The sequence below is a fragment of the Mastigoproctus giganteus genome, chromosome 9 (assembly GCF_048544385.1).
Source record: "Mastigoproctus giganteus isolate SK-2022 chromosome 9, ASM4854438v1, whole genome shotgun sequence".
NCBI lineage: Eukaryota > Metazoa > Arthropoda > Arachnida > Uropygi > Thelyphonidae > Mastigoproctus > Mastigoproctus giganteus.
In genome coordinates, this window is record NC_143583.1 from 106,743,958 (window position 1) to 106,759,196 (window position 15,239).

At 37.2% G+C, this 15,239-nt stretch overlaps 1 protein-coding gene across 2 annotated transcripts in view; it reads left to right on the forward strand.

Annotated features, from left to right (window-relative positions):
* LOC150080626 (glycerol kinase-like) overlaps positions 1-15,239 on the forward strand; it is a 420,206-nt gene that overhangs the window by 88,364 nt on the left and 316,603 nt on the right. For both annotated transcript variants that reach the window (XM_090381601.1, XM_090381600.1), the window contains exon 4: positions 10,849-10,926. In XM_090381601.1, the coding sequence (XP_090237727.1) occupies positions 10,849-10,926 (78 nt within the window). The remainder of the gene's footprint in view (positions 1-10,848; positions 10,927-15,239) is intronic.

A 15,239-nucleotide genomic window follows, 5' to 3' on the forward strand; every position in this document is an offset into this window, starting at 1 on the left:
AGAAAAATAATGGAATCACTGGTTAAAGAAGCAATGGAGGACTATTTGGACAAGCATGCAATTATACTGCAATCACAGCATGGATTTTTCAAGGGGGTGATCTCGTCTAACCACTCTGATAGTTTACTATGATGCAGTAACCAAGGAACTGGATGCAAAAAATAATTTTGACATTGTATGCTTAGATTTCAGGAACGATTTTGATAGTGTTGCACATAAAAGACTGCTGTACAAGCTGGAGCAATGTGGCATTAAGCACAAGTTACTGCTATAGATAAAGGGATGGTTAATTGGAAGAAGATAGTGTGGTTATCATTTGGTACTGCTCTTCCTGGACTAATGTTATTAGTGGAGTTCCCCAGGGTTCAGTGCTGGGTTTATTGTTGTTTTCAAAATTTATCAGTGATATTGACGAAGTTTTATCAGACTTAATGTCTAAGTTTGCAGATGATACAAAGATTGGCCAGGTGAATAACGACAGTCATCAAGGTGAGCTACTGCAACAGGATCTAGGAAAATTGAGTTGATGGGTTGAGAAATGGCAGTTGAAGTTTAACATTGACAAGTGCAAGGTACTGCACATGGGTAGCAGTAACCCCACAGTAACTTATCAACTGTGTGGTACTATGCTTAGGGTAGTGGAGATTGAAAAAGACCTGAGAGTAATTGTGCAGTCAGACATGAAATTCTCTAAGCAGTACATACATGCTTCCAGGATAGCTCTTGGTGTGTTGTCAATGATATACAGAAACTTTGCTAGCTGGTATAAGGAGGTGATTATCCCTTTGTATAAGGCCATGGTTTGGCCACATGTCACATCTTAAGTACTGTATACAGATCTATAGGCCTCCCTTTAGGAAGGATGTAGATCTGCTGGAATCGGTGCAGAGAATTACAACTAGACTGGTGAAGAGAACAAAAGGGTGCTCTCTTACCTAGAAAATCTTCAGTTCTGCAGATTGCAGTGCAGTGCAGTGCAGTGCAGTGTCTCGAGATTAGGCACCTGCAGGGAGATCTGACTGAGGCATGTAAAGGCTTGAGTAAGCTGAATGTTAATGGCATTCTTCCACTTGCTGAGACTACACATATGAGGGGACATAAATTCAACTTGAGGAAGGATGTTTGCAGGATAGATGTGCAGATGTTTGCTTTCAGTCAGCGGGTGGTTGATTATTGGAACAGGCTTACATCTTGGTACAGATGGGTGAACTTTGTAGGTTTTTTTTTTTTTTTGGGCTGATGCTATATAAGCTTGCGTTCTTGCATTATTGGCATTACTACTACTAATATTCCTTGATTTGATATCTGTAGTAATAGTATCATTTATTCCAAGCTGGTATTTTGCATCCACATTCACATGTGAGAAAGATTTTAAAGTCAAAGATACTACTAATTAATACTAATTGGATGTTGAATGATCTTTTTTAATAACGAAGAAGAGACTAGATGTTTAGTTATTACATTTAAATTTAACAAGATAGCTGGAGCTAACAAAATCAAGACAAAGTTATACTGAGGAAACAGCAAAGGATGTTAGCAAACCTTTTGTTAAGGGCAGATAATGTCTGACTGATGTGATCAGCCATTATGATTTTGTTAGTAAAGAATTGAATAAAAGGAATAACTTTGACATCATTTACTTACATTTAGTAAAGCTTTCAATATAATCCCATTTGAATGGTTGTGTGAAGTTGGAGCAATGTGACATTAATGGCAAGTTATTACTATTGATAAAGGGAATGTTAAGTGGTAGAAAGTAGAGAATGGTTATACAAAGCCACTGCTCTTCATAGACTAATGTCGTGAGTGAGGTCCTACAGGTTTCAATTCTTGGCCTCCTGTATCTAATATTGATATGATATTGGTATTTCAAGTTTAATATCTAAGTTTACTGATGGCCAGAGGTGGGCAGAGTAGTTAAAAAGAGTAACCAGGGTATGCTACTTTAACAAGATTTTGATAAATTGTTTGGATGGACTGAGAAATGGCAGCTGAGGTTTAACACCTAAAAATGATTACTGATACCCTGCATCTGGATAGCAGTGGATACCACCACACTGAAGATTGTGGATAATGAAATGGACTTGGGATTAAGTATACAATCTAATGTGAGGTTTTCTGTATAGGATAGATAGGATCCTGGGACATCTCATGGGCAGTTTTGTCTGTGTTATATATAGGAACTTTGCACAAAGAGGTATTCATATCAAGAGATACTTAAGTTTTGTAAGCTATAGTGTTTGGGTAAACTAATTGCTGAATGAATTTTTATGCTGAGTCATATGACATACCCAAGGCTAGATGTCTGAAACCTTTCCTTTAGGTAGAGTTATTGACTGTTCTGATTACCCTTGTGGGAGTTGGAAGTTTATTTAAATTTATTGAGGACTGGATAAATACTTGAAAGAAACAGATAAATTGGCTGGAAGGAAGGTGACATTGGCACTTTATTTTATTTTTTAATTTAATTTAAATTTCATTTTTATTTTTATATTTTTTTTGCTTTTGGACTGATGAATCAAAAATAGTAAGTTATAGTAATGGTAAGCCAATTACATAAGCTTGCTCCTTTGTATAATTTTGTGAGTATGGTAGGCTAAGGTATTCATTGTGCTGGATGACAACCTTAAGGAAGTTATGAAAAGTAAGGAAAGGAAATTAGAAATATAAGAAAAGAAGATTTTGAGGGACATAAATTTAAATTGAATAAGGATCATTGCAGGATACATGTGGGAAATTTGCTTGCAGGTGGTTGATTGTTGGAGCAAACTTCCATGTTGCATTATGAAAGTGGGTAGTTAGAATAAGTTTAAGGAAGAACTACAGAAATTATTAGAGGGGTTGAATAGGTGGTGTAGGAAGTGTTTTTTTTTTTTTTTTTTGACCAGTGCTGTATGTCCTTGCTTTCTTGCATTGCTTTCCACTACTAATATTAAATATAAATACAAAGGCTGGGGTGGTGTGGGAAGGCTAGGTGGGGGGGGGGGGGGAGAGAGAGAGAGAGAGAGAGAGAGAGAGAGAGAGAGAGAGAGAGAGAGAGAGAGAGAGAGAGAGAGAGAGAGAGAAATATCAAGATCTTAAGTACTTGTAACAATGCATAGTTCCCTTTAACCTTCACTACATTTGTCAAGTAATGAAAAAATATCAAAACGTTATGCACTGATATCCTTTTCTTTTCCTTTGTTATATGGAAGAAGATAATTTAAAAATAGACCACTAGAAATGTGTTGGAGCTTGAAAGAAAGATAAAGGCATTTAATTCACTATAAAGGTGATGTACTATTTCATAAACCTTCAATAAATTTGTAAAGAAAATTGAAAGAAAACAGAAATAGATCATGCACAGATAATGTTCATGTGGATGTTTAAAACTTTACGAGTAGGCTATTTTCAATTTTTTTCCCTGCTGAATTGATAAATGAATTTAATGTTGTGATAATTGTACATCTGTTTAATTTGGCTTGAAATTTATTTTGTGTTTAGGCCATGATAATCCCGGCAGATTATACCCTCTAGTTTCTTTCAGACTTGATTAAATCAAGAACTATAGCAAGGAACCTAGGCAATGTAATTGATAGTATTCTCGTTTTTTTGATAACTCTTAAATGACTAATTCTTGGGTGTTTTAACAGAATTTAACAAAAGGTAATGAAAACCTCTCTCACTTTCAGTGATATACTACCTGGCTTAGTTGTCAGTTTAAATGATATATGTTACTTAGCTGTCATTTTAAATGATATAGCATACTTAGCTAACAGCTTAAATGATATACACTATTTAGCTCAGGAATCTCATTTCTTTTACCACAGATAGAGTACTGTTTTTCAGTCATTCATTTAGTGTTTACTAAAAACTCATATTTTTGAGTCTGTAATTTAAACAGACTATACTTTTCACTACCTTCAATTTGAGAAGTTCAACATTACAAGTTAATCTTTAGTTTGTTCATGATTTTATCCTTGAGTTTTGTATCTACAAAGATATGATGTGTGGTTATTAAATAACAAGACTATGCATGCAGCCACTGCACACCACCTGTGAAACAAAGGGACAGCAATTGACCTTCAATCTTTTCCTCATTGTCTGCAAAGCCATGTTCCAACATGCTCATTCACTTTTCAGTGAGACAGGTTTTCATTACCTTTTGTTTTTGCAGTTTGCTGGACAAATGACAGACAAAAGAATCAAGCAACGAATCAACCTCAGATTTTTATTAGAACTAAAGAAAACACCAACTGTAAATTGTGAGTTGTTACGTTAAGTTTATGGGGAAGATACTATGTCAAGAGCTTGTGTGTTTGAATGACATAAAAGATTTTTAAAAGGAACAGAGAGAGAATGTGGAAGACAATGAACGACTAGGCTGTTTGGTATCGATGAAAATTAATTAGAAGTGATTGTCATTTAAGCATTTGAGTGATTGTCATTTAAGCATTTTGCAAATTACAGTGTCTGGAGACTAGGCACCAGCGAGGTGATCTGATAGAGGTGTATAAAGCCTTGAATGGTTTAAGCATGCTCAATGCTGATGGGATTCTTCCTCTAGCTAAGAAAAATCACCTGAGAGGGCATAAATTCAAATTGAGGAAAGACAGATGTAGGATAGACGTGCAGAAATTTGCCTTTAGCCAGCGGGTGGTTGGTTGGTGGAACAGACTGCCATCCCTTGTGGTGGAGGTTGATAGCCTAAATAAGTTTAAGGCTCAGCTGGACAGGTATTTTGAACGAACAGAGGGGTGAAGTGGAAGTGGGTTTTTTTTTTTTTTTTTTTGGCTGATGCTGCATAAGCTTGCTTTCTTGCATCAAATGCCTCTACTAATGCTAATGCTAATTACAATGGTTGCAACAGAACTCAATATGGACAAAGAAACAGTCAGACAAATTTTAATTTTAACAAAATTTAGACATTAAATTAGGAATGAAAAGGACCTGGGGGTAATTGTACAGTCAGATAGGAAGTTTTCTGAGCAATGCAAAAAGGTTGCAAGAGTAGCTCATGGTGTCTTGTCAGTGATATACAGGAATTTTGCTAGCAGGGATAAGGGGGTGATTGTCCCCTTGTATAAGGCAATGGTTAGGCCACACCTTGAGTACTGTGCAGGTCTGGAGGCCTCATTTTGGTCTGGAGGCCTCATTTTGTAGAGCTTGGAACAATAGAAAAGGGAAACAAGATTGGTGAGTGGAACAAAGGGTTGGTGTTACCAAGAAAGGCTCAAGTTCTGCAAATTGCAGCTTCTGGAAACTAGGCACCTGCAAGGTGATCTAATTGAGGTGTATAAGGCCTTGAATGGATTGAGCAAGCTCAGTGCTAATGGGATTCTTCCTCTTGCTCAGATTACTCACCTGAGATTACTTTCCTAAATTCAAATTGAGGAAAGACAATTGTAGAATAGATGTGCGGAAATTTGCCTTTAGCCAGTGGGTGGTTGATATTTAGAACACACTTCCATTTGTTGCAGCGGAGGTCAGCAACTTAAATAAGTTCAAGGCAGAACTAGACAAACATTTGGAGTGAATGGATGGGCGAGTTTTTTTTTTTTTTTTTTGGCCGATGCTATATAAGCTTTCTTTCTTTCTTGCGTCATATGCCTCTACTAATGCTAATGCTAATTAAAAAAGTGTGGTGGTGCCAAAAATTTTGAATGAAGACAAAGAATGAGAAGACTCCAAGATTGTAAAGATTTTTTGAAGAGCTTTCTGAGTACTGGGGACATAAGTTCAAATTAAGAAAGGACAGATGTAGAATAGATGTGCGGAAATTTGCCTTTAGCCAGCGGGTGGTTAATTGCTGGAACAAACTTCCATCTGTCGTTGTGGAAGTTGATAGGTTAAATAAATTTAAGGAGGAACTGGACAGGCATTTGGAGGGAATGGCGTGATGATTTTTTTTTTTTTTTTTTGGCTGATGCTGCATAAGCTCCTACACTTGCTTTCTTGCATCATGTGCCACTACTACTACTACTACTACTACTACTGCAGTTACTTGTAATGAAAGTTGGCTGTACCAGTACAACTCAGAACCTCAAAGACAATCAATGCAGTGTTTGACAAAACAAATCCCCATACCAAAAAAAGCAAGAATGTCAAAATCAAAAATGAAAGCCATGCTTCTTGTTTTCTTTGATATTAAAGGAATTATTTTGACTGAATATGTCCCACCAAATCAGACTCTCAATTAAACATACTACATTGAGGTTCTGACAAGGCTATGTGAAAAAATTTGAAGACACATGAATTGTGAAAGGATGGTTTGATGCTCTATCAAGACAATGCTCCAGCATACAACATGCTCTGTTTGCCAGTTTCTGTCAAAATCCCTGTGTGTGAACATGCATCTTACTCACCAAACCTAACCCTTGTAGCATTTTTTTCTTTCCTAAAATGGAAAGCATACTAAGGAAACCCATTTTAAGTCCATTGAAGACATTCAGAAAAAAAATGAGTGAAGTGTTAAAAGGAAAACATTTCTAGAGATGACTTCTAGAAATGTTTCTGTGCTTGGAAGAAACATATGAAACAGTGTGTTCAAGCCCAAGGCAATTATTTTGAAGGGGATAACTTGCAAGGTATGAAATATTTTATTATATTTATTTTATTGCAATGGTCTCATTATATAATAGCCACACCTTGTATTATATATCATTTGAAAAGTCTTAATGAGGAGTTGAGTTTATAGCGTTAATCAGAATTAAATAAATTATAATTTCAAAATAAAGTAATTGAAAATTGAATGAGATATATATTGCTTTCAGCTGACTTGAGAGAGTTTTACAAGTTGGCTGTTTTAATGTGGCATAGTAGTAGCTCAGAATGAGTGTTTTAATTCAGTAAAAGGTTTACTAATGTGATGAATTGGATTTGTGCATGTATGCAGTTTAATAATATAGGGATTCAACTTTGAAAATTGTTTTTTTATTTTGTTTTTGACAAAAAAATTTAAGTGATGACATAACAATATTATGCATATAATCTACTGAGAAAGCTTATAATTATGAATAGAGGTTTTGAATTATATAAATTAACCAGTGAAAAATTAAAAGAAGCCAGCCTCAATAGGTGCCGGTCCCAACCCCGGATAAAATGGTGAGGGTTGGCGTCAGGAAGGGCATCCGACTGTAAAAAAAAACTATGCCAAAACAAAAGAAAATGATAGATTGATGAAAAATAGATGTGGAATGGCCAGGGCGTACCCCATAAGCGATGCACAGTCATGTCGCCCGGAAATTGTGAGAAAAGGGTCAGGGCTACCGAACAACGGACAGGTTCAGTTAAAGAAGTTAGTCCACCTAGAGAAGAAGAGGATGAAAAGTGTTAGAATAGGAACATTGAACATTGGGACGATGAATGGAAAGAGTAGAGAGATTGCGGATTTGATGCAAAGAAGAAGAGTGAAGGTCCTATGCCTACAAGAGACAAGGTGGAAGGGAAATAAAGCAAAAGAGCTTGGTGAAGGGTACAAGTTGTTCTTTAGGGGAGTGGATGAGAGAGGAAGAAATGGAGTAGGTATTGTAGTTGATAAGGAGTTAAAAGATGGAATGTGTGAGGTTAACAGAAGGAGTGATAGGATTATGAGCATCAAACTGGAAGTGGGTGGACACTTGATGACAATAGTATGTGCGCAAGTAGGATGCTGGGAAGAAGAAAAGGACAGTTTTTGGATGGAAATGGATCAAGTGGTCATGGCAGTACCTGAGAAGGAGAGGTTGATTGTTGGGGGCAATTTAAATGGACATTTAGGAAGAAGCAAGAGAGAGAGGAAGGAAGAGTGTATGGAAGGTGGAGATTTGGGGAAAGAAATAGAGAAGGGGAGAGGATAGTAGAACACGTAGTGGCATTTGACCTGGCGATAGTTAACACCTACTTTGAAAAGAAAGAAAGCCAGCTGATAACATACAAGAGTGGGGAAAGGACAAGCCAGATTGACTATATCATGTGCCTTAGGAGGCATCTAAAGGAAATGCGGAACAGCAAGGTGATAAACAAAGTGTGTTCGATTGGGAGGTTGCAGTGGACAAAAGTAGGAAATATTCAAGACAGGGGGAGAAAAGGATAAAATGGTGGAGATTGAAAGAGGAGGGTTTGAAGGAGTTTAGGGAAAAGGTGCTAAAAGGAATAAAGTTACCGGAAGATGTGCAAGAGTGGTGGAAGTTAAATAGTTGTATCATAAGGAAAGTTGGAGAAGAGTTGTTGGGGAAAACATCAGGAAAGGGAGTGCAGGGGGAAAGGAGGCCTGGCGGTGGAATGAGGAAGTGCAAGCGGTGATAAAACAAAAGAAGGAGAAGAAGAAAGGATGGGATTTAACAGGTAGCCAAGAAGATAAAGAAGCATATAAATTAGCAAACAAGGAGGAAAAAGGGCTGTGGCAATTGCAAAGGCAAGGGTAGTGGACGAGGCCTATGGGGAACTGGAAAGGAAAGATGGATATAGGCAATTGATGAGAATAGCCGAAGTAAGAGACAAGGCATCAAAGGACTTCTCATCAATAAAACAGATTAAAGATGAGAGGGGAGTGGTTATATAGGACAAGGAGAAGGTTAAGGAAAGGTGGAGAGACTATTTTAAGAAGTTACTAAATGAGGAAAACCCAAGAGCACTATGCGAGGATGGAGAGATGAATGAAAGAGTAGTGGAAGGCATAAGCAGGAAAGAAGTGGAAAGTGCACTCAGAAAAATGAAGAGGGGGAAAGCAGTAGGTGCTGACCAGATACCAGTAGAGGTATGGAGAAGTCTGGGAGAAGAAGGGATCGATATCCTATGGGACTTTATGGAAAAACTGTGGCAGCAGGAGAGGATACCTGATGAGTGGAGGGAAAGTATACTTGTGCCAATCTATAAAGGAAAGGGGAATGTGCAGGAATGTGGGAACTACAGGGAAATAAAGTTAATGTCTCATTCAATGAAGATCTGGGAAAGAATTGTGGAAGGAAGGATAAGGCAAGAGAGGAACAGTTTGGTTTCATGCCGGGAAGAGGAACAACAGATGCGGTCTTTGCTTTAAGGCAGGTGATGGAAAGATATAGGGAGATGCAAGTAGAGTTGCACATGGTGTTCATAGACATGGAAAAAGCATATGATAGAGTGCCAAGGCAAGAGGTATGGAGATGCATGAGGGAGAAGGGTGCATCAGAAAAGTACACAAGGCTTGTGAAGGAAATGTACGAGGGAGCGGTGACTCAGGTTAAGAGTAGTGTAGGTATGACTGAGGGGTTCTCTGTAGAAGTTGGACTGCACCAGGGATCAGCTCTCAGCCCATATCTGTTTGATCTGGTAATGGATGTGTTGGTGAGAGAAGTGAAGAGTAGAACACCATGGAGTATGCTGTTCGCGGATGATATCGTAGTGTGCGAACCATCTCAAGGAAAGGTAGAGAAGAAATTGAAGGAATGGAGTAAAGCGTTGGAAGATAGAGGCATGAGGATAAGTAGAACAAAGACAGAATATATGGTATTAAATGGAGAAGATGAGCGCTCTATAAAACTGCAGGAGGAAAGGCTACCATCAGTTTCGAAATTTAAGTATCTGGGATTGAACGTTGAGAGGGATGGAGGACTGAGTGCAGAAATACAGCATAGAGTGCAATGTGGATGGTTGAACTGGAGAAAGATGAGTGGGGTGCTGTGTGATAAGAAAGTAAATTGTAAAACGAAGGGAAGAGTGTATAAAACTGTGGTTAGACCTGCATTGATGTATGGTGCTGAGACATGGGCGATTACAAGGGCCAGGAGAAAAAGATGGAAGTGGCAGAGATGAGGATGCTAAGATGGATGTGTGGTGTGACGAGGAAGGACAGGATAAGAAACGATTACATCAGAGGTACGGTTAAGGTGGGGCCTCTGAGTAAAAAAATGCAGAAATCTAGGTTGAGGTGGCTTGGACGTGTGGAACGAAGAAGTGAGGAGTATGTGGGAAAGAGGTGTGAAAAGTTGGAGGTGATAGGGAAGGGGAAGAGGGGGAAACCTAAGCTGAGATGGAAGGACAAGGTGGCAGAGGATTTAAAAGAGAGAGGATGGAGGAGAGAGGAAGCCCAGAATAGGGAGGGATGGAGGAAAAGAATTAAGGACGGAAATGTTGACCCCATATAAACGTGGGAAGAAGGCGAAGATAAAGAAGAAGAACCAGTGAAAATTAAAAAAAATGTATTTTTTAACAAATAAGAAATAAATTATGTAAGCAGTTTATTTAGCTAGTTCAGCTTTTTATTTGAATACTACTTACAGTTTAATATAGAGTGATAACCACTCTCCCCTGGGAGAATGCTGGGAATCTGTGATTTTTTTTGTTACATTTCAATACCAGGATTCATATAGTTCTTTATAGATGGTATACAGATTTTATAGTTAAGTCTTTTTGCTACAGTCTCTATATTTAATAGTCACGTCACACCTATTAGTTTTTTGCATTTAATTTTCATAAATTGATAACTGCTTCATTAAGCTGTAATGCACATAGCGGTCTTATGCCTTGTCATGTCACGTTATATTAAATATTATCTAACTTTGATTGTATTTGCTTTTTAAATATTATGCTACGTTGATTGTATAGGCAGCTGGATTTTATGTAAAAATTTTCCTTCACAAACTTCTACTTTTTAATGAAAAATTTAACTTAATAAATGCTTAAAGTAGTAATAAGTGACTTTTTGAGCCATGTTTGATTTTCATGGCTAACTGTTGCATTAATCAGTTTTTAAGTCCACCATTTCAATAACCTTAAATGTATATTGGGATGTAAAGATTTAATACCTTTGAATTGGACACTTTTTTTTTTTTGAAAATGTTTTTGTTTTCTTGTCTAAATTTCCTTTTTTGCTTCTAATGAAATCTCTCTCTCCTTGTTAATATATTTCAGCAATTGGCATAAGTAATCAACGAGAAACCACAATTGTGTGGGATAAAATAACAGGAAAACCTTTGTATAATGCCATAGGTAAGTTTTCAGTTAATTTGTGTGGCATTTATTTAATCCCTGTGTATACAAAAAGTGAGTTGATTTACAAAAATAAAATAAAATAATAAATCAACTCATTTTTTTAAAAATTGTATCAAAAACTTGTCATAGTCAAATTTTAAGTTTTAAAATATTAATTCAGTTGTTAATTCATTGAGAATGTTGATAAAGATTTTTGCACTTGCACAAGTAACAAATATTTTTTATTCAACTACACGGTCAACAGAAAGCTAGTCAATAGTAGTTCTATCTATAGAGATAGTATTTCTATCTGTATAGATAAAAACACAATTGACTAGCTTCTATGAGACTCTCCTTTGTTGTAATATTTCAACCATATTTAAAACCATATTGAAATATGGTTTTAAATATGGTTGAAATATGCTTTTAAAACCACATTTCAATATAATATGGTTTTAAAAAAACCATATTATATTGAAATTGTCATTTTTATATTACTCCGCTTTTAGTTCATAAGAAATAGAAATGTCTTTTGAAACTTAAACATGGTTAAATGGTGGCTAATGTTTGAGTTCAGAATTTCTGCACTCACTTCTTGATATTAACAATTTATATTTACAAGTTTATGTTGCGGCTTAATTTTCTTTAGTAATGACATCAAAAAATAAATGATAATTAAGTTAATGATTTTTGTTTTATCACTGAAGGGGAATTATGAGTAACCACCGCATATCTCCAGCCTGGATAAAGGGTGAGGGTTGGCATCAGGAAGGGCATCCAGCCGTAAAAAGTTTATGCCAAAATAATAAAAAACAGACCCCATATATAATGGGAAAAGGCGAGGACAAAAAAAATAAATAAAATAAAATAATAAAGTACAAAATGATGCAAAAAAGATGGACTTATATGGTATCAGCCATAAATTTTTTTTCCTGATTTCATTGATTTATTTGTCTAACCATCCCTGTTTATAAGATTAATAGCAAGTTATTCCAACATTTAATAATCCTTTGGTGGTGTTTTTATATTCATTCTACAACTATCCTTCAATTTAAGTATATGTGCTCTACTAGTATATGTGATCTGTGAATGAAAAATATTTACATTATATACTTTACCAAAATCTTTCCAAGCCAGAAATATTATTATTGTACAGGTAGGGTTACCTCAGTTTTGTACTTGCTATAAACTGAATGGATCTTGTACTATGTAAGAAAAGTCCTATAAGTTGTTTGTTTGTTATTTGGTTTTTAGGAGCATTAGCAACTAAGGCCATATTGCTCCGGAGATATGCGGTGGTCATTCCCTGACCTTTCCGCATCCTCCGTATTTGGTGGTCATGAACTTGAACCCCAGTCTAATCAAGAAGTGTGTACTATGCACTGCCACTCCTGCCCACCTGGCTACCTATAAGTTGTCCTGATATTAGTATTAGTAATTGTCATTGATGCAAGGAAGCTTATAGAGCATCAGTTAAAAAAAAGGAAAAAAGATAAAGAAAACTACTTACTGCCATAACACCTATGTAGCCCACCTATGTGGACTCAGTACGGTAAGTCCAGCCATGATGTGGCCTCACGTAGGAGGCTATGTCTGGAGGCTTCATTTTAGGAAGGCTGTAGAGCTGCTGGAGTGGTAAAGAGAAGGGCAACAAGATTGGTGAGGGGGAGCAAAGGGGTGTTTTTACCAGGAATGGCTTCAGTTCTGCAAATTGCAGCATCTGGAGACTAGGCTATCTTATTGAAGTGTTTAAGGCTTTGAATGGATTGAGCAAGCTCAAATGTTGATGGGATTCTTTCTCTTGCTCAGACTATGCACACAAGGAGGCATAAATTCAAGTTGATGAAGGATGGTTGCAAAATAGATGTGCTGAATTTTGTCTTTATCTAACAAGTTGATTGCTGGAACAAACTTCTGTCTGATGTTGTGGAAGTGGATAGCTAGACTAACTATTGGAGGGAATGGATAGGTGAAATGGCAACATATGAGAAGGTTTATTATTTGGGTTTTAGGAGCATTAGCAACTAAGGCCATATTGCTCCGGGGATATGCGGTGGTCCATTCCCTGACCTTTCCGCATCCTATGTATTTGGTGGTCTTGGGCTCAAACCCCGGTCTAATCAAGAAGCATGTGCTACGCACTGCTGCTCCTGCCCACCTGGCTATGGAAGCGCCATATATATGAGAAGGAGTAAGTGCAACATATGAGAAGGAGTAAGGATTACATCAGCATTTAGTTTACTCAGTCTGTTTTTAAGCCTTGAATACTTCAATCACATGCAGCCTTCTTTATAGGTGTCTAGTTTCCAGACAATAGTTTCAATTAGGGAACTGAAGTCTCTCTCCATTGTCACTGCACCTGTTCCAACAAATTTACATCCTTCCTAAAATGAGGCATACAAAACTTGCATGTATTAGTAGTGGTAGATGATACAAGAAAGCAAGCGTGTACAGCATTAGGAAAAAAAAAAAAAAAAAAACAACAAACATTCTTTCCAAATCACCTGTATGAACCATATGATAATTTGTCTAATACCTTCTTAAATTTTTTCAAACTTCTCACTTCCCCAACACCAAATGAACGTGAAAGGTGACGTACACGTTGGCACTAATGATATTAACAGTAGGAGGTCTGAGAACTTAATAAGCATAGGGCAACATTGAAAAAAAGTTGTGAGTAAGGATTAAATTTGAAAGTGTCTGCAATTCTGTCCAAACACGATAGGATGGGTTACATTGAGAGCCTTGTAAATCAATTCACCCTTGGAGAGACTGTGCAAGGCTCATGGAGTAGAATTTTTTAAAAGTAGTCTGTACTTGTTAACAGGAGGGACTGTTTTTACAGGGATGGAATACCTAAATAGAAGAGGTAAAAGGTGTTGATGCTATCGAGGCAAGGTTAAGTAGGTAAGAAAACTGCTAGCTTTGGGCGGGGGGGGGGTACATAGTCTAATAGATTAACTAGAGCCACAGGCAGTGGTGAAAGTGATTCTTTTACTGCTTCTTTTGGAACATACAGCAGCCTGGAAAACAAGGTGTTGTTGATTTTGAATGCTAATGTGGGCCATTATGGAACAAGTAAATATATGAGCTGTGTTAGGGTAAGTAAGGGTAAAAATAGGTGCATGTATACTTGCATGCACCTATTTTTTATTTATTTATTTATTTACATTACACTAATGATAGGAGCATTGAAAATAAATTGGTTGAATTTGAAGTACTAATTAGGACATCAAATGCAGACATTGTAGGGATATTGAAGACATGGTGTCACTCAGACGTAAGGGATGCAAAGTGACACCATGGCAGATTGAACATTGAACATGGGGAATAAAATGTGTACAGAAAGGGTATAGTGTTGATTGTCAAGTGGAACTGGGGGTTCCCCCTAAATCCCCATGTACAGAAAGAATATAGTGTTAACTGGCATTAGTGGTCCTAAAACCACATAGTATTCTCTGTGTCACAGTACAAACTCTGTAAATGCCAGAGGTGGTAATGACATTAAGAGTAGGAGATCTGCAGATTTACTTAACAAGTAGAGGTCAATGTAGAAAAAAAGTTGCAAGTTAGGATTAAATTTGAAAGTGTTTGCAATTCTGCCCAGACGTGATAGGAGCAAGTATATGATAAGAGCCTTTCCAATCAATTTGGCCCTGGAGTGATTGTGCAAGGCTCATAGGGTAGAATATTTCCCAGCGTGGTTTGTGTTTTTAACAGGGGAGATTGCTTCTGCAGCGATGGGATAAGCTTTAAATAGAAAGAATGCAAGAATATTTTCATCAGCAAAGTTGGAGAACTGCTAGCTGGGGGGGGCGGATTCACAGACTAATAGATTAACAGTATCCACAGGCAGAGGTGAAAGTAATTCTTCGGTTAAAATGAGCAGCAGCCTGGAAAGCAAGGTGCTGGGGATTTCAAGAACTGCTGAGAGTCATCATGGAACAAGTAAATACATGGGCTGTGTTAGGGTAACTAAGAGTAAGAACAGATGCATGTATACTTACATGTACACCAATGCTAGGAGTACAGTAAATAAATTTGATGAATTTGAAGTGCTGGTCAAGACATCGAAGATGAATATTGCTGGGGTATCAGACATGGTGTTACAAAGGGTACTAGGAAAGTTTTGCAGTATGACACAACAATAAATCACAGGAAACTGCTTGTTGCTGCATGTTGAGACATGTTCATACGTGCATAATAGCCGCCGCGCCAAGTCGATGGGCTCAGTTATTCATTAGTAGTGAGAGTGTAAAGTGCTTGCGATGGCATCATGGTCACGAAATGAGGTAAGGACAGTTTTGCGGTATAATTTTGTGCGTGGTTTA